The sequence below is a fragment of the Sinocyclocheilus anshuiensis genome, unplaced genomic scaffold (assembly GCF_001515605.1).
Source record: "Sinocyclocheilus anshuiensis isolate Anshui unplaced genomic scaffold, SAMN03320099.WGS_v1.1 scaffold338, whole genome shotgun sequence".
Taxonomy (NCBI): Eukaryota; Metazoa; Chordata; class Actinopteri; order Cypriniformes; family Cyprinidae; genus Sinocyclocheilus; species Sinocyclocheilus anshuiensis.
In genome coordinates, this window is record NW_015542339.1 from 677,507 (window position 1) to 696,798 (window position 19,292).

The 19,292-nt window shown below is 38.9% G+C and overlaps 1 protein-coding gene across 1 annotated transcript in view; it reads left to right on the top strand.

Annotated features, from left to right (window-relative positions):
• LOC107691196 (uncharacterized) overlaps positions 1–2,669 on the top strand; it is a 9,380-nt gene extending 6,711 nt beyond the window's left edge. Inside the window, exon 4 of the mRNA XM_016489693.1 lies at positions 2,643–2,669. Coding sequence (XP_016345179.1) covers positions 2,643–2,669 — 27 coding nt within the window. The remainder of the gene's footprint in view (positions 1–2,642) is intronic.
• The last annotated feature ends 16,623 nt before the right edge of the window (positions 2,670–19,292 follow it).

The window sequence follows — 19,292 nt, forward strand, 5'->3', positions numbered from 1 at the left end:
CAAGAGCAAGCGGTAGCCCCTGTGTGACAGGCCAAGACTTAATATGATACTAGGCTCTTGGTCGTATCCCCTTAAAGGAATCTATTTATGATTCCAAGCCTCGAGCTCTACCCCGGGCCCAGGAGTCTGGCCCTAACAGGTAAGTTTGGGTATGTAGCCTAGGCCTTAGGCCATAGGGGATAAAGTCACATACAGCCGTCTAACGTCCCAGGGGCAACTCCCATGAAAATGGTAAAGTTGGTACTTAATGCTCGCCATGGTTCTGGCCCGCACTCCCCTCAGCATGGCGGCATGGGTATACCGTTCCCCATAGCGACCCCTAGAGGATGCAGTTCGAAGTTCCCTTGAAAGGGAACGTCTCAGGTTACTTATGTAACCATGGTTCCCTGAGTAGGGAACGAGACACTGCGTCCTCTAGGCTTCCTGCCATGCTTCGGACGCAAGCTTCAGACGAAGAAGTGGATGACATGTTCTCCCGGAGCCTATTTATACTATAGTCGCACTGGTAGTGACGTCATGGCTGTCGCTGGCCAACGTGTTGTTGGTGTTTTTTCAATGTATGCTTCAGACACGGGTCACGACGAGGCGTTCCCCATAGCGACCCCTAGAGGACAGTGTGTTGCTTTCTGTAACCTTCATGGTGATGCAGGAGACAATGAGAAACAGCTGCAGATCCTCACTGAAATGGCATCAGTCAATGTTGTTGTTCTACCACAACTTGACAGAAATGACAAGAGTGCAGCACAGATGCAAAACCTGTACAAGGACAGAAAGCCACTTATTTGTCTTTTTACAGAGGATGAATATAGTGTAATCGAGACAAGAAAATGGAAATACAAAATTGGATTAAAAGACAGAAATCAGTCAGATGTATCTGAAGAACTCATACAAACTATAAATAAATGCCTCTCATTGTCAGAATCATCTTCTGTTTTCAAACTTGAAGATGTGTCCAAACAGTCAGGCATTAGAGTAGATGAGGATCATGACCATGACTGCAGAAAAGGAAAAAAAGCAGCCCATCATATGATGGGTTTACTGAAGGATAAATATCTGACAGAAATTAAAGAATCATTTCTGCCCTGTCAGGGGAAACTGTGGCATCAGTGGTGTGAAAAGAACAAAGAACTACATCGATTTCAGGGAAATGAAATAGAAATTGAAATAAATGTAATAAAACAAGACATGAAGAAAATCCGTGAAGACCAGCATGTGTTGGACATTGGTGACTTCATGAAGTTGTTTATTACAGAAATGAATTCACAATCTCCAAGTGAGAAGATATTTTTTCTGAAATGGCTCACAATCCTCCTGGATGAATACACCTCGGCTGACGTTTCTGCTCTGAATCACAATTATGATGAAAAGTGATCACAAGTCTTAAACCTGAAAGAGAAAAATGAAATAACTGAACAACAGATGGAAACAAATTTGACAAATGAACAAATAGAACTTGATAAGATATCAAAAGAGCTTCAAGCTGCAACCTTTGGCTTGGAGCACATCCTGAGGGAGATCGGTCAGATCTATGAATCATGTAAATCAGTGAATAAGAACAAGGAAGGTCTGCCGTGTGATTTTTCTTCTCTCCCGAGTCTTGCAGCAGAGATGATGATCTCTGGATTTCCACTGGAGCTGATGGATGGAGATGCTGCTCATGTTCCTGTGGTCTGGGTTACTGCTGTTCTACATGAACTCATCCAGAAACTGGGAGACAAGACAGTGTTTGTGCTGTCAATTTTAGGGATCCAGAGCTCTGGGAAATCCACTATGCTGAACGCCATGTTTGGACTCAGTTTGCCGTCAGTGCTGGCAGTGCACCAGAGGAGCTTTCATGCAGCTGGTCAGTGTTTCAGAGGAGATGAAAACACAGCTTAACTTTGACTATATTCTTGTTGTTGATACTGAGGGACTTCATGCACTAAAATTATCTGGAAGGTTAGCAAGACATCAGGACAATGAAATGGCCACATTAGTTGTTGGTCTTGGTAATCTAACATTGATTAATATCTTTGGAGAAAACCCATCAGAGTTGCAGGACATTCTTCAGATCGTTGTTCAGGCCTTTATGAGAATGAAGAAGGTTAATCTGTCTCCCAGCTGCATGTTTGTTCATCAGAACGTTTCAGAAGTCACAGCTGGAGAGAAAAACATGGAGGGAAGGAGACGACTGCAGGAGACACTGGATGAAATGACAAAACTTGCTGCTAAAGATGAAGTCTGTGATGCAGAATGCTTCAGTGATGTTATTACTTTTGATATTCGGAAAGATGTGAAATATTTTGCACAGCTGTGGGAGGGCAGCCCACCAATAGCACCACCAAACCCATCATACTGTGAAAACATCCAAGAGCTAAAAACAATGATTTTTAGCCATCCCTCAAAATCAGATGGCTTCAAGCTGACATGCCTAAAGGATCGTATAAATGATCTCTGGGAGGCTTTACTGAATGAACGATTTGTGTTTAGCTTCAGAAATTATCTGGAAATTGCAACATATCGAAAACTGGAAACAGAATACAGCAAGTGGTCCTGGAGTCTCCGCAGAACCATGCTGGATATAGAGAACAAACTCTACAACAACATAGAAAATGAAACAATTGATGAAGTTTCAGAAAGTGACCTTCAAGAAAATCTAAAAGAGAAAAGTGGAGAAGTGGAAAGATTAATGTCAGAATTTTTTGAGAAAGACAAAGATAAAGATACACTGATACAGTGGAAAGCATTGTTTGACATCAAAATCAAAGAGCTAAGGGAAAGCACTGTGAGAGAAACAAAAAAAGAAATTAAATGAGATTCTTCAGCAGCGAGATATAAAGAAAAAAATTTAAGCTCAAAGGACACGCCATGAAAATACTCTCTTGGAAAAGAGCAAAGAACTTGCAATAAAACTCAAAGACAAAGCAAATGATGAAGAAATCCTGAAAAAAGAGTTTGATACCTTTTGGAAAAAGTGTGTTAATATGATTAAACAGAGAAACTCCTCCAGTCAAAGAGATTGATGTTTTAAAAGACATGAAACAACTCCTCAGTGATATCTATAAAAGTGTCCCCTCAGATGCCTGGACAGAGAACAGGGATATTTTCTCTGTGTGAAGTTATGCAGATTATGTGCAGTTAAATAAATCCAGTCTAATTACAGGACATGCTGAAAATGCCATCAAACCAGATAAAGTGAAGTTTGATTACACTTTGTCTACAGAGGATGAAACCCAAATTAGAGCCTTAGTCAATGACATTGCTCAACATGCAGACAATATGATCATGTCATATAACATTACAAAGATGGGCTACAACAAAACCTACACTCAGGAACTTGCAGGTTATATCAAAGCAAGAGTAATGGATTATGAGCAAGGTTTGAGGAACTATGTGTTCACAAAGGAATTTTCTATGGATTTGGTCATTTCTATCTGTAAGAGAGAAAACAAGGTAATTACTGACCAACACAGAAGGTTCAGGGAAGCCAATGATCCTGTTTTCTATTTTGAACTGAAAAGCAAAGAGTACTATAGTATTTTCCAGAAATACTGTCAAGGTGCAACATCAGCTGCCATTTTTGGTGAGATCATCTGTCAGAAACTGAAAGAGCCCATTCAAAAGAGTGTCTACAAAGATACTGCCAGAGATTTGACTAATGAAATTAAAACAAACTGTGAATCACTAAATGGAAACAGATCTAAACTAGAGAAGCACATCCTCAAGAGCCTGGCAGAACAGGAGGATTTTGGCAAGTACATTACATACTTTAATAATCCCAGAGATCACTTAAAGAGTTTTATCAGAGATGAAGTCAGTCAGTACATCACTGATAAGTTTGAAGTCAGTGTTTGCCCCAAGATGAACGAGAAAACAGAACAACTCCACCAGAAGATCATGGACGCGGTTCATAGAGCGACTACAGTGGTCAACACGACCAGCAAAGATGTTCAGAAGTGGTTGGAAATTTTCGCACTGCAGCTTTCAGATGTGCTGATATTCTCTGTAAAGGACCTCAGTGGAGTGAGTCATGAAGGTGTGGATGATTTCAACCTCCTAGAAGATGTGATAAGTGTAGAACTTGATTCAGTATCATTAGAAATGCAAGATAAATTCAGCACAAAGACATTTCCAGTCAATCTGGAAGAGAAGGACAGACCAGATGAGATTCTGATTGATCATCTCTGTCAGTGCTGCTGGGTTCAGTGTCCGTTCTGTGCAGCCACCTGCACCAACACTGTAGAAAACCATTCTGGAGATCACAGTGTTCCTTTCCATCGAGTGAATGGTCTCACTGGGTGCTGTTATGAGGGAACAGAGTGTCTCAGTGCAGATTTTTGCACATCTTTAGTGATAACTGGTCAAATGTTCTATACAGGTCAGTGGATTAAATGCAATGAATACAGAAAAGCAGGAAATGTTTATGCAACATGGAGCATCACCCCTGACTTCTCTGAGCTGTGTTACTGGAAGTGGTTTGTGTGCAGATTTTAGGAAGATGTAGCAGAATACTTTGAGAAAAAATTGCACAGGTGGCATGAAATTGCATATGTATGGAGCCAATACTCAAAAGAGCAAGCTATTGCGAGCTTGGATAAATACATCTAATGACGGATGAACATGAATCACATGTAGGTCTCTAATTCATAGACCACAGTTTGAAATTTCAGTTTCACACTGTCAATATCTGAGATGCTGTTTTTTCCCATGCAATGTATACAAAGGCCTCCTAAAAGGACAAAAAGTCCATTTCCCCTGTAGCTCTAAAATATCAATACATGTGCAGTTAATACAAAGTTACAAAATTGCAGGTAAAAGTACATGTAAAAAAGACAAAGACTGAGGTGAAACAATAACAGTAAACAGTTTTTGTCTTTACATTTTATGTCCTCCCACTAGAGGACAATGCATTCTATATGGTGACAAGTGCACAGGATGGTGATCAGTTAATAAGCACTTCATTTTTGTGTAATCATGTTTTTACATTTTTGCTGTTGATATGTGACCATGTTGCAGTGCAGTGGATAATACTGCATTCTTGTAAATTCTGTTATCTGAATTAAATCCAGTTATGAGCAAAGAACAACGTCAAGTGTGATACAAGTAAGACTTTATTAACTACATAGAGTTTGATACTTGCACGACTTGTCTGTCTGACAGAGTCCTGATGGAATCTGAAGGCTCAAGTTGATCTTTGCTGAAATTGGTTGATGAAAAAGAACCAGGTTGAGCCAGAGGATCTTTGGTGAAATGGAAAGTCAAGGCCGAAGCCTGGCGCGAACTTAGCGGGTTGCAGAAGCGTTCTAGCTCACATCCTCATCTTCTCAGAATCTAACAGAACCGCAGACTGAAGATTCTATAAAGCCCATATTTATAATACATTATAAGGGTATTTTTATGGCATTATAATGAATGCATAATGCATTATAAAAAACCTTATAAGATGTTATATCATCATATTAACATTCATAAGAACAGTTTTGATGTATATGATGGTTATATCTTTTAAGAGTATGATGATTCATAACAGTGAACATGTTGCATCCACTTAAGTTACAATGGATTACATTTCTCATAGTTATAATGCATTATATGTCTCATATCTTGCCATCTTTCTTATGCTACTTTACTTAAAGCAATCAAAGACCACCTATAATATAATAATAATAATAATAATAATAATAATAATGTTTTTTTCTCAAACAGCCATAAGATCAGATATCATATCAGATGAATGTGTAATATGACACATTTGCTTTGAACAATTATTATTGTAATATCAGTTTGATTATTTTGATGGTACCCTTTAGACAGTTGTTGATAAGTAACTCTGCAACTACATGTCAACTAGCAATAATTGGAGTATTAGTAGTATGTCTGCTAAATATATGCTAACACTTTATTTTGATGGTTCCCCAACAGACAAACTCACTATAAGTAACTTTGCAAGTACGTCAACACTCTACCAACCCTAACCTTAACCTAAGCCTACTAATACTCTGAGAGTTAGTTGACATGTAGTTGCAAAGTAGCTTATAGTCAATAGACTAAGGGGACCATCAAAATAAAATGTAACCTAACATATAAAGATTGCATTTTTTTCAGGTGAAATTATTAACTAGCTCACATCAAAATTAATATTAGCCTCACAAATAACACTACATCTTGTAAGTGGTTAGATGTGGAGTAAGATCCTGTGCAGATCTTAAATAAACAATGTCAAGATATATATAGTCCATTATAAATGTAAAAGTAGATTTAATGTGGTGTTCATTGTGTGTTATAAATAATCATAATCTTAAAAGTTATAACCACAAATGCGTAAGCATTATAATGCATTATAATTGCTGTTATGATTATTTATAAGGTGATATAACATATTATAAGGTTTTTTATAATGCATTATGCATTCATTATAATGCCTTAAGAATACCCTTATAGTGTATCATAAATATGGGCTTCATAAAAATTGTTACCAGGATTTTTTTTTACCATAAGCAGTTTACGGTACACTTACTACAAGAACATTTTCCCTGGAACAACCAACAATAGGGTTAGTTCAATGTCTTAATGAAGGGTACAGTAGTGATGGAGAAAATCAGCAATATTATTTAATTATTTTGATTTGGCAAACCAGTTCACAGTTCAATTAATCAGTGAATCCATGGAACTGGTTTGCCAAATCATACAGAATCAATTAGAACAGATCAGATCTCTCCCCCTCCACAACTTTCGACACCTACTTCAATCATAGTTTTTAAATCTGTGGTGAGTAATGCGTGATGATAAGGGGTTTCATGACACTTTACATTCAACATTTATCTGCAGTAGTGAACACTTGTGAGTATGCAAATATACCTCTGTACATTTGGTACACATAAGGTGTATGTGCATTAACATGAGTATTGCAGAAGGCAAGAATCTTATTATATAGATATATCAATAAAGGTCAAAATAAAAAAGTGTTTATATATGGTTAATACAGAAAAGAGTACCGTGACAGTACCATAGTATAGTGATGGTATCAGATGGTACCTTGGTATACTATGGTACCTTGTGGTATTTGGTACTGATATGTGACATGTATAATGTAAAGAATAACAATGTATATCTTTGGAAACAGAAAAGTTTTGGTTATGTTGTAGGGCATCTCCTACATCCAGCTCTCCTGGAGTCCCTAATGTTGAGCTTCCCCAGCTGTAATCTAAAGTACAGCGCATCCGGAAAGTATTCACAGCATTTCACTTTTTCCACATTTTGTTATGTTACAGCCTTATTCCAAAATGGATTAAATGAATTATTTTCCTCAAAATCTTCCAAACAATACACCATAATTACAATGTGAAAGAAGTTTGTTTGAAGTCTTTAAATCGATAAAATCACATGTACATAAGTATTCACAGCCTTTGCAATGACACTCAAAATTGAGCTCAGGTGCATCCTTTTTTCAGTGATCATCCTTGATATGTTTCTACAACTTGATTGGAGTCCACCTGTGGTAAATTCAGTTGATTGGACATGATTTGAAAAGGCACACACCTGTCTATATAAGGTCCCACAGCTAACAGTGCATGTCAGAGCACAAACCAAGCCATGAAGTCCAAGGAACTGTCTGTAGACCGCCGAGACAGGGTTGTATCAAGGCACAAATCTGGGAAAGGGTACAGAAAAATGTCTGCAGCATTGAAGGTCCCAATGAGCACAGTGGCCTTCATCATCCATAAATGGAAGAAGTTTGGAACCACCAAGACTCTTCCTAGAGTGGACCATCCGGCCAAACTGAGCGATTGGGGGTGAAGGGCCTTAGTCAGGGAGGTGACCAAGAACCTGATGGTCACTCTGAAAGAATGAATGAAAACCTGCTCCAGAGCGCTCTGGACCTCAGACCGGGGCGACGGTTCATCTTTCAACAAGACAACGACCCTAAGAAGGAGTGGCTATGGGACAACTCCGTGAATGTCCTTGAGTGGCCCAACCAGAGCCCAGACTTGGACCCGATTGAACATCTCTGGAGAGATCTGAAAATGGCTGTGCACCAACACTCCCCATTCAACCTGATGGAGCTTGAGAGGTACTGCAAAGAAGAATGGGAGAAACTGCCCAAAAATAGGTGTGCCAAGCTTGTAGCATAATACTCAAAAAGACTTGAGGCTGTAATTGGTGCCAAAGGTGCTTCAACAAAGTATTGAGCAAAGGCTGTGAATACTTATGTACTTTTTTTTTTTTTTTTTAATACATTTGCAAAGATTTCAAAAACTTCTTTCATGCTGTCATTATGAGGTATTGTTAGCAGAATTTAGGAAAATAATGAATTTTAGGCAGGGAGGCATTGACCCCATAAGACCTCTGAACATGTCCTGTGGTCACTGGCATTAGCAGCAGAACACACAGTTTTCAAAACACAAATGAAAAGAGAACAAGAGTCTTCGACTCTTCTGAATCTCCTTCATCTGTATGGGCCCTAATCACATGTTTAGTTGGGTACATTTCTTGAGGGACGACTTGAGGGACCAAAGCGACCAGGGAAGGCATACAGGCACAAGCTTGTGGGCTAGCACAACCTTTTCCTTTGGGGAAAAATATTGAGCAGTGAGAGTTGTCTTCTGAGGCGAAGAGGTCGACCTCTACCCTGCCGAAGATGTTCCAAATCATTTGACCCGTCTAGGGATGGAGTCTCCATTCCCCACACCACTCTATCAATCAACTTGTCTGCTCTCTCAACCAAAGACATTAAATTTGCCCTGCACCTGCACTGCCTTTAGTGAACCTCACCAACAAAGGTCGCAATCTGAATCCTACTTGGTTTATGTAGGCTTCCGCTGACATGTTGTCTGAGTGGACCAAGTCATGATACCCCTTCTGTTCTGGCAGGAAGGCGCTGAGCACCAGAAAATCTGCCATCATTTCCATGCAGTTGGCATGCCAGCACTGCTCCTGTCACGCCTGTCATGCCTGTGTATATTTTTCTCCCCATGTGCTCCGTTATCTAGTTTTCTCCCTTGTCTATTGCTTCATTTGATTCACCTGTGTTCGTTAATTATCCCTCGTTAAGTTTAGTATTTAAAGTGTAGGCTGCCCCATGTTTCCTTGTCGGGTCTTAAGCGTCTTAAACGTGTGTTCCTGCCTGCCCTATGTTAGTGTTCCTGTGGCTCAGTGGTAGAGCATTGTGTTAGCAGTGCAAAAGGTCGTAGGTTCGATTCCCAGGGAATACACATACTGGTAAAATAATGTGTAGCCTGAATGCACTGTTAATTGCTTTGGATAAAACTGTCTGCTAAACGCATAACTAATTATTATGTTTAGATTAATAAAGACTGTTCTATAGGAATGGGGGCAGGACCCTCCCACCCCCATCTGAGGGTTGTCCCCCCTAAAAATATGATTAAACCACGCTGTGCATTGTAAATAACAATGTTTTATATTTTAAATATTATAAAATATATTTTATTTACAAACATATACATATTGATCAATTACATTACAAAAATCTCAATCTTAAACATTTGCTCATTCTGTGTATTTGTGTCTTTAAAATAGGGTAACTTGCAAAAGCTTACAGCACAAGGAAGCTTGATTTCAAATTTGATTTCAAACTGAATTGAATTTACAAAAAAAAAAGACAATTACACAGTCAGTAATAAAATTATAAAACAAATGACCTCACTTCAGTTTGAGGTATTCAAAATATGACAACACTGAACTTTTATAAGCAGTGATTTAAGAGCCATACACAGTATATTAGGCCTATTTATTTAGATAAATAGAACATCAGATGGCTTTGACCTGTAATGACTGTACAATGTAGTGATACAGTTAGGCAGACTAGGATATTTATATGTACAAATCAGACAAATATCCCATTCCAAAACATTTCTAGCATAAACTTACATTGTAAAGAAATTAAAGTTCCATCTTTGATTGTTGAAAGACTTTCTGGTGCATTTTACTTACAGCCAATCAAATTTCCAGTAGCATTTTCATCGGTCAGTCGTGGATCTGTTCTGAATGGTTGATAACTTTTGACAAAGTTTAATCCAGGAGCAAATATAAATAATTTCTAGTTTAAAAGCACGGAGAGGTCGCGATTGCACACAGTCTGAGTGCGCACAAGCAATATCGGAGTGAGAGGACAGGCAGTTCATTTGTATAAGTTAGGCCTATTTGAGAGCTCGCATCTAGTTTTCTGCGATTACATGATTGTGTGGTCATGTTACAATAAAGCGCTAGCCACATTTGTGCGGGAATGATTAAAATTATGCAGAATACATCCAATCCCGCGTAGACATTCAGACTCTGTAATCGACAGGAGGCGAATGCGTGTCAAACTCGCTGTCGGAGAGGAGAGAGAGAGACGCAGCTTGTATCGGTGTATATTCGGTAGATACTGTGGAAAATGAGTAATGGGACCGTGTCAGATATTTCAATATCGGTATCAATATATAGATATTTATGATAACACTACCATGTAGTTTGTTTCTCCAAACTTTGAGTCCATAAATTACGCTGAGCTCCCTCGCTGTCTGATCAGCTCTTCACCTGCTGCAGCGGCGGCTTTTCCCGCTTCAGATATCAGGGCTTTTGGTCCCTTCACGATCGGATGTCTTTATTGACTACTGAAGTGCCGTCAAATGTTTGAATATCAATTCAGATTGTTGGCGTACTCAGTAACGAACTATGATTTAAAAGTAACGAGGTAGATTATTTTGCTTAATTTGTACTTAAGTACAAGTAAAAGTACAGCTTTAAAAACATACTCAAAAAAGTACAAGTACCCGAAAACACTACTTAATTACAGTAACGTGAGTAGTTGTAATTCGTTACCTCCACCACTGCTTTTACATCACCTACACACACAAGTCCGGTGAGAGAGAACAAAGTCAATATTGCTCCAATAATAACTCCAGTAAGTAAGGCTGCCAAGGCTATTTTATTAACTTAAACATCGGATGATGTGATTATTTTCTCTTTAATACAGATGATGCCAATATATTTTTTTCGATGAGTCGCTATGTTAGCAATAATAACGTTACCTGCTTGATGGAAAGGGTTGCCAGGTTTTTACAACAAAAACCGGCCAATTGCTACTCAAAACTAGCCCAAACAAATTGCGTTTCGAGGGGATCCCCCGGTAAAAATCGCGTTCCGGAGGGGGTTCACGTTATTGGGATTGCTTCAACTCGCAGACATGAAAAACAACCCGTGGCAACAGTGATAAAGCATCCCAATTCCACAAGAAAACCGCGGACTTGGCAACACTGTGACGGATAGTAACGTCTACAACGGACACGACCGCTGTCGCAACGCGACCACAACAGCTTGAAGTTTTCTAATTTCTCCCCGCTGAACTAAAAGTAGTAAGGTTTTCCTCTGTGTATAAATATCCTTATAAGTACAATTTTAGATGCATTATTTGTGTCCCCTTCAAAATTTGCTCTTGTGAACTTTTATGTTTATTGTCCCCCCCAACTATTAGACGAAATTTATGCCCTTGGCTCCTACACAGTAGGCACTCGTGACAGAAGACCCGACCTACAAAAACTTTATTTGCGTTTACCCCTCCGTTTGTTTTCCGCGTTTTGTTCAGTGTTTTGTTTTGTTTTCCCCGTGGATCCCCTATATATTGTTGTTTTTGTTTAAATAGTCACAAGATAAATAAATTATGATAAATATTCATATGTTTTATCCAAACAAATATGAACATTTTTGCATTTAGATACAGAAAACTAAAGAACTTTGCCTGTTGGATATTAAAAACAAATGAACAAACAAAAAATCTGGATCTCCATGTCTGCCATGCAGGCCAACTGTTCCTGCTCATTTAGATCTCGTCTCTCCACTTTCCCTAATTGCAGATTCAATTATTAGATCTATTAGCATTAATATTTTTATACTTAGATTTTTCGGGGGGGATCAAACTGTAAAACCATGTCCCAACCAGACTTGACGTGACGTGATAAAAAGTTCTTCCTTTCCATGTAGTTTTTGTCCTAAACACCCGCGACAGCGGCACTGGATTCTATATTAGACGTTTTTTTTATTTTCTGCAATGTTGCAGCTGAAACAACATACAAACTATGACAATGATAATCTCAGGTAGCCTAATGACAATGTGCTTTATTCAATGTTAAAAGTGTCTAATGTGAGTTTAAATATTATTTTGCATGATCTTTATAGCCATACTGAAAGCAACAATAAATATTTTACCTCAGATCTGAAAATAAATTAAAGCAAACATCATCTATTTTCCGTGTCCACTTTTCTTTTCTTCACACTCACCATGTTTTTTGCTGTCACATCATGTCTACACTGGATGCGACAAAGCACTGCAAATCATTTTAACTTTGTGTCAGTACTTCATAAATAGAACGAGTCAGCAGTTTACTTTCGGGGATTTGTCGTGTCGTGCCGCACCACATCCACTGTAGACAGCATCACTGATTAGAATGGGTTCTATTGTATTTTGTTGCGTCGCGCCGCTCGCGTCCGGTGTAGACACGATGTCAGTTTAATGTCGCTTTCTGATGCTGCGTTTGAATTTTCATGCCACACTATTTGAAATTAGCGTGGGTCAAACATTTTTCTCTCATGGGCCAGATGTGGCCGCGGGCCACCTATTGAGGAACCCTGGTATATGGGTTATGTGTTGGGTATTGAGAAATGTCTTTAGTGTATGTATAGTGTAATTTTGCTATTGTTTAATGACTGATGTACAGTATATATTTTTTTTAAGTGTAATCTTGTTGTATGTTGACCTGGGGGGTATTCCAGAAAGCAAGGTTAACTTACCTTAACTATACCTGAGCTCTCGGTTGATTAACCAAAACTTTGCTTACTTGAGGTATGTTGGTTTCAAAAACATGTCCGGGAGTAAGTTCAGTCAACTCAGAGTATGTTCTTGGTTAACACACAAGACATTCTCAACAGAGCGACGAATTGACGAGTCACTATGGAAATGGACACTAAGAAAATGCGTGCCATACTGCTATTTTCTTCTTTTTCTGCTCACAGGCCATTTACATAGTGCATATCGCCACCTAACTGGTGGTTGTGCTCATTTTTCAATCTTTTTGATTCATCTTTAATCAATAATCACTGAGAATAAGAATTATATTGTTTACTTGATGCTGGTTATATACTGGAGTCTCGTTTATAGGTCACCCATTAGTGGTGTAAATTTTTATTCTTTCAGGCTAAATACACACTGGAAAAGGAGATCAGAGTGGCAAAGAGGAATTATTCTGAAAAAATAAGGATTCAATTCTCTTCCAGTGACTCATCATCAGTGTGGAAAAGTCTGAAAGAGATCACCAACTACAAGACACCATCCCCCAGCACTGTGGAGAATCAACAACTGGCAGACGAACTGAACGAGTTGTGTTGCAGGTTTGAAAAAACACCCCACACAGCCGTACCGAGCCGAGTCGTACCACACAGTGGAAAAGCGCCATTAACAACCTGGAGCTCAACACGCTTAAAACTGTGGAGATGACCGTGTACTTCAGGAGAAACCCCCTTGCACTCCCCCCACTCACCATCATGGACAGCACTGTGACTGCAGTGGATCTAAGAGAATCGTTCATTTTCAGTTTGTTCACCAAAATGATTCATTCAGATTCGTTCAATGATTTGTTCAGTAACCATTACTTCATATTACATAAATACGCCAGCAGGTGGTCGAAAAAGAGTCTTATCATGTGTTATGTCTTATGTAAAAAAACTGATTTGGCTTTATTAAAATGTGTGCCTACTCTACTCATTAAATAAATGAAATAATGACCAAAGCACAAGGTTTTCTTGCATAATTAACATTTTAATTGTTTGGTCAGACATTTACACATTAACAAATCTGGGATTATGTTTAACGTGTCGTGGAGTTATGTTCTGTATGCTCAAGATATTGAGCAATTTGGGATTCCGGCTTCGCTAACATTCAGATGTTCTTGCTTACTACTCTGCGCTTTGCTCCCTGTTTCTGTACTTTTCTCAGATTTTTCTAAGATTTTAACTTCAGCAGATCAAAAACTTTTTGGGAGTGGAATAATACTACGAAAGAGAGGATTTTTTGCCTCCCACTGCCAGCAGCTTACATTCCGGAGACGTGAAAACGTTCAAAACAGATGTTGAGACGTTCAAACAGACGAGAAAGAAAATGCCTCTAGTGGAATCTACTTGCTGCATGAACTGCCACAGACTTCTACAAAGGATTGCGGTTCTTGAAACGAAGTTACTTGATGGACTTCCAAAACAGGTGGAACACACAGCAGACCGTTATCACGGATCCTCTCAGCATATAGCCGGTGAGTCCTGTGAAGCTCAACAGTTTATATCAAGTGTAGAGGAACAAGTCGAAACTGATCGACAGTGTTGGGGGTAACGCATTACAAGTAACGCGAGTTACGTAATCAGAGTACTTTTTTCAAGTAACTACTAGACAAACATTTGTGTGTTTTTTTATTGCTGAAGAGTGTTGACATTTCTTCTTCTGCATTCTACTGTACAGACGTTTTTTTTTTTACATTTTACATTTTAGAATTTACATTTCCTTCAGCCTGAGGCATATTTATTTCGCTTTTGGTGTGAAAAGGCTTTTATATTTGCCAAAAATAGAACTTTTTTATTTTAAAAACAAACAAGCAAGCCCTCTCCAGATTTAAAAAGTAACGTAACGAATTACTTTCTATAAAAAGTAATTTGCCAAAAATAGAACTTTTTTATTTTAAAAACAAACAAGCAAGCCATGTCCAGATTTAAAAAGTAACGCAAAAGTAACGTAACACATTACTTTCCATACAAAGTAACTAAGTAACGTAATTAGTTACTTTTTTGTGGAGTAACGCAATATTGTAATGCATTACTTTTAAAAGTAACTTTCCCCAACACTGCTGATCGACACACTAATCGATGGCACAAACAGGGAGTGAGACCCAAAGGCACTCAAGACAATCTGATGTCTCGAGTGCCTTTGGGTCTCGCTCCGTGTTTGTGTCATTGATTAGTGTGTCGATCAATTTTGAATTGTTCCTCTATCTCATATTGCTGCGGTAGCATCCTCTACCCAGATATGGCTATGACAAGGCTTGCAAACTTTGTCTACCGCCACCCAGCGGTAGTGCACGTGACGTCACGCACTCTATAACAAGCATAATACGAACTTTTGTATACAAGTGTAATAACAGTAATAGTTGCAGATTGTTTTATTTAGACTATAAGTCTATGATAATTCACAAATGACCTCAAACGCCATACACAGCGTTTCTTTTAGATTGGCAGGTTTGAGCTCAGGAAAATACAGTTTATGCATTCAGTAAATTAATTTTGTGTTGGGCGATGGACCTTGTTGGGAAACCAAATACAACATCGCCGATCTGGAGCCATCTCTATTCATGTCACCCATCCGTGTTTGTACAAGTGTCTTCAAGTTCCCGTGATCGCAAACGCCTGGCTTGTCAGGTTTGGTGAGGCTTTCTCCAAACTGGACAAATACACACGAGACCGAGATAAATTAAAGATGTTAACAAGAAATGTGGCAATGATTCCTATTTCAAAGAGAGCGCGTGCAGACGAGGAGTTAATGCACCTGCTTGCTTGGCGGCGGAACAGTGAACCGTGTCTACACCGGACTCGCGACACTGCCGCGTCGCAAAAGGTTTAGTCTGTCTAGAGTCTACACAGGACATTTGAACTCTGTGTCAGAACCTCATAAATAGGACGAGGCAGTTTACTGTCGGGATTTGTCATGTCGTGTCGCGCCGCATCCAGTGTAGCATCACTGATTATAATGAGTTCTACAGTATTTTGTCGTGTTGTGTCGTGTCGCGCCACGCACCGCACCGCACCGCTCGTGTCCGGTAGACAGGGTGTATTTAACTTTCTTATTTAGGCTACTTTCTTGTTTAACGGAATTATTTCTTTGATTTTAGTGTTTTGCAGGCTGCGTATTCTCTGATGGAAGTGCTTAAATAAACACACACGTTTGTTAATAGATGATTGAGCCTCATTTATTATTATTTTTGTTTCAAAATGTATATATATATATATATATATATATATTATTACATATATATATATAATTAATATTAATTACATATATATTAACACCGCAGGAGTTGGTCCATTACCACCGCGTGGTAAAAATCTGCCACCATCACAGCCCTAATTGTACAACCCCCTATACATCTTGAGAACAGATTTGAAGCATTAATGAATGTGGGTGAGGAATCCCCAAATGTGATTGAACATGGATCGTATCAGCCAGCAGCTAACATCACTACTGACAGGCGCTCAAGGCCGAGCAGACAGTGGCATTCATCATTCTCAAGCAACCGTTTCTGATGTGAACAGGGAACTTCGGAAAATTCTGATGAAGCACAAGACTGCAAATCGAATCATCATCCATGTGGGGAAGAATGATATTCGAAAACAGCAGTCAGAACTCCTTAAGAGGGATTTCAGTGAACTCCTTGAAACACTTTGAAGACTTCAAGTTCAGTCATTCATCAGCGGACCACTCCCAGCAAGGGGAACTAACATGTTTTCACAGTTGCTTGGGCTGAATACATGGCTACAAAAGTACCTGCAATATAAAAGGAGTCAACTTCATCGACAACTTCAATCTTTTCTGGGGCCAAAGACAACTGTTTAAACCAAATGGCCTCCACCCAAATAAACTTGGTGCAAGAGTGCTAAAGGACAATCTGCTTCTCCCTCCGTCATACTTCAGTAGTGTGTGCTAATCCACTCAACCTGAATGGCACACATGTAAGGATCCACCCGCCAGCCCAAAAAGCGGAATACAGCGGCCTGGTCGAAGGTTTAATGCGTATTCGGTCTTTAACTTGAGCTTCTGAATTTATCAGGATTAGTTTAAATTTGAGTCTAGCTCCGTTTTCAATCTTACTCCAATTTTAAGTGATCACTAAATTTAGGGAATGTTTCTAATTAAAAGCTGATCACAAATATCGATTGTTTATTAATTTAGATATTTGAGTATTCTGGAAATCCCTTACTTTCAATTATTCATTCATTAAGGACCTAACATCGCTCAGAAATTCACTCGGCCAAATGTGAACGTACGGACACAAACTCGCCAGTTCTGTAAATTACTCAGAGGATACAGGGTGATTATAATACCTTTAAGTGCTCACCCTGCTAGCAAATAACAAAAAGTGTATTTTTTTTCCTATAATCACAAAAACTGTAACTTGTTAAGCCAGAGTGACAGACAGAAATCAGAAGATCCCTAATGGAGAGCCCCCTGCCCTGCTCATTGGTACTTAAGTATGATCTGTCCTGGATGCAGATTTGCGGAAATGTTAGACTACTGTCAGGCCTGTGTTCCTGTCTCTTGTGTTTTGTTCACCAAGTTCTAGTTCTCCCTCGTGTTTCCTTATGCCCATATTTGGTTTGGTTTCCTGTTCTCGTTGTCTCATTATTAGTTGATTCCTCGCACCTGTCTGTCCCTCGTTAAGTTTAGTATAAATGTGTAGTCTGCCTCATGTTTTCTTGTTGAGTCTTAAACTTCACTCCATGTGTGTCTCCTGCGCTACCTATGTTAGTGTGCCTTTTCATTTGGCTTGTTTATTAAAAGTCAAGTTTTGAAAGTGATCACCTCGTTTCCCTCCTACGCACCGTGACAGAAGACTCGACCACAAAAAGATGACTACAGCTGAGGTCACATTTATGGCTCAGATAAAAACACGCACTCATGCGTCATGTGTCAGCAGAGCAACTACCATTGACATGAATGTGAATGATACCTCACAGCTCTCTTTAGGTATCACAGACCCCCCGTGCACTGAAGACTGTGCATGCCATCACATCTGGGACCAACTGCAGTGATTTAACTGCACATGCTAAAAGATCAGCTAATAGATAGAAGAGCACAGAAGAGCATTTTCTGTTCCTGAGCTATGCACTGTGCACATGCTAAAAGATCAGCTAATACATAGAAGAGCACAGAAGAGCATTTTCTGTTCCTGAGCTATGCACTACTACATACACTATATGCGCAGCTCATTCACATCACACACCCCATTCTAGGTCAAATAAATTGCGGAATATGGAGCAGAATTAAAAACGACACAGTCCTCTCTGCTCTTGTTGCTGCTCCATGTTTTCCTCCTTCTGTAAGACAACAAAAAATGTCTCTTTTTCTAAAAAAATATTTTATTTTTTTAACTTTTTAACCCTCTAAACCTGACCTTTCAAATCCTTTCATATCAATATTTCAGGCGTTCTAAGACCTCTAAATTGAAAAACCTGCTGTACACACTCTACTAGTCCACATAATGATAATTATTTTTATCACGTAAAAGGTCTTTTAGTACAATTGTAAAAACGTCAACCTTCAGGCCTACACTTCACATAATAGGACTGTAGGTGGCACCTAGGCTTCATTTAAGCATAAAAATAAAACCTGCAGCTTTGTTCATGTTGTCATATTAATTATAATTAAAATGTATTTTATTTTATTGACCACAATATTGTTGTTCATAATTGTTGAGAGGGGCACTTCTGATTAATTTAGTAAAGGGCAGAAACTCAAGCACCCAGTGGAAAAAAAGCAAACAAAAGGAACTATTACCTGAAGGTGGATGTTTTTACAGTTATACTAAAATACAGTTTACTTCAAAAGGGTCTGGCTGCAGCTGGCGCTTGCACTCTCAGACACTTGCACTTCCGCTAGTGACGTCACTTGCAGTCTTTTTTATTTTTTATTTTGTTCTATTTATTGATTACTTCTTGTTTGAATCTCTCAACATTTTACAACAGTAGCCAGGTGGTGAAGACAAGACAAAAGAAACTAAATTACAAAGTCACTTGCAATCGCCACTTGCACTCTCCGCTACCTGCGACGTCACTTGCAATCGACACGAATCGTGCGTGTTGCCAATGGAGACAAGATGCTGTGGTGATTTAATGATTAAAACTAATTTAGTACTATAACATACAGGGTCCTGCAAGAAAAAGACAAGACCCGCAAATCCGTGGCCACAGAACAGCAGAATATGAACGCAATGCACAAAGTCTCTCGTTAAGCGTTTTCCTCCTGTAGAAAAACATAAACACTTAACATGGCTTAATGTATTAAGATACATTAAGTGCAATTAAAAGATCAAATTTGATATATAGTTATTATTTAATGTACTACAAGGCAAGCAGATGGCCATGAACACAATGCGCAAACTTTCACTTGTCCTCCCATACAGCAAAACGCTTAATGTGGCATAATAACAGATGATAAAGACAATTCAGTAGCCTATATTTCCTGTTGTTGACTCAAAGTATATACAGAACAGCAAATATGAACACGC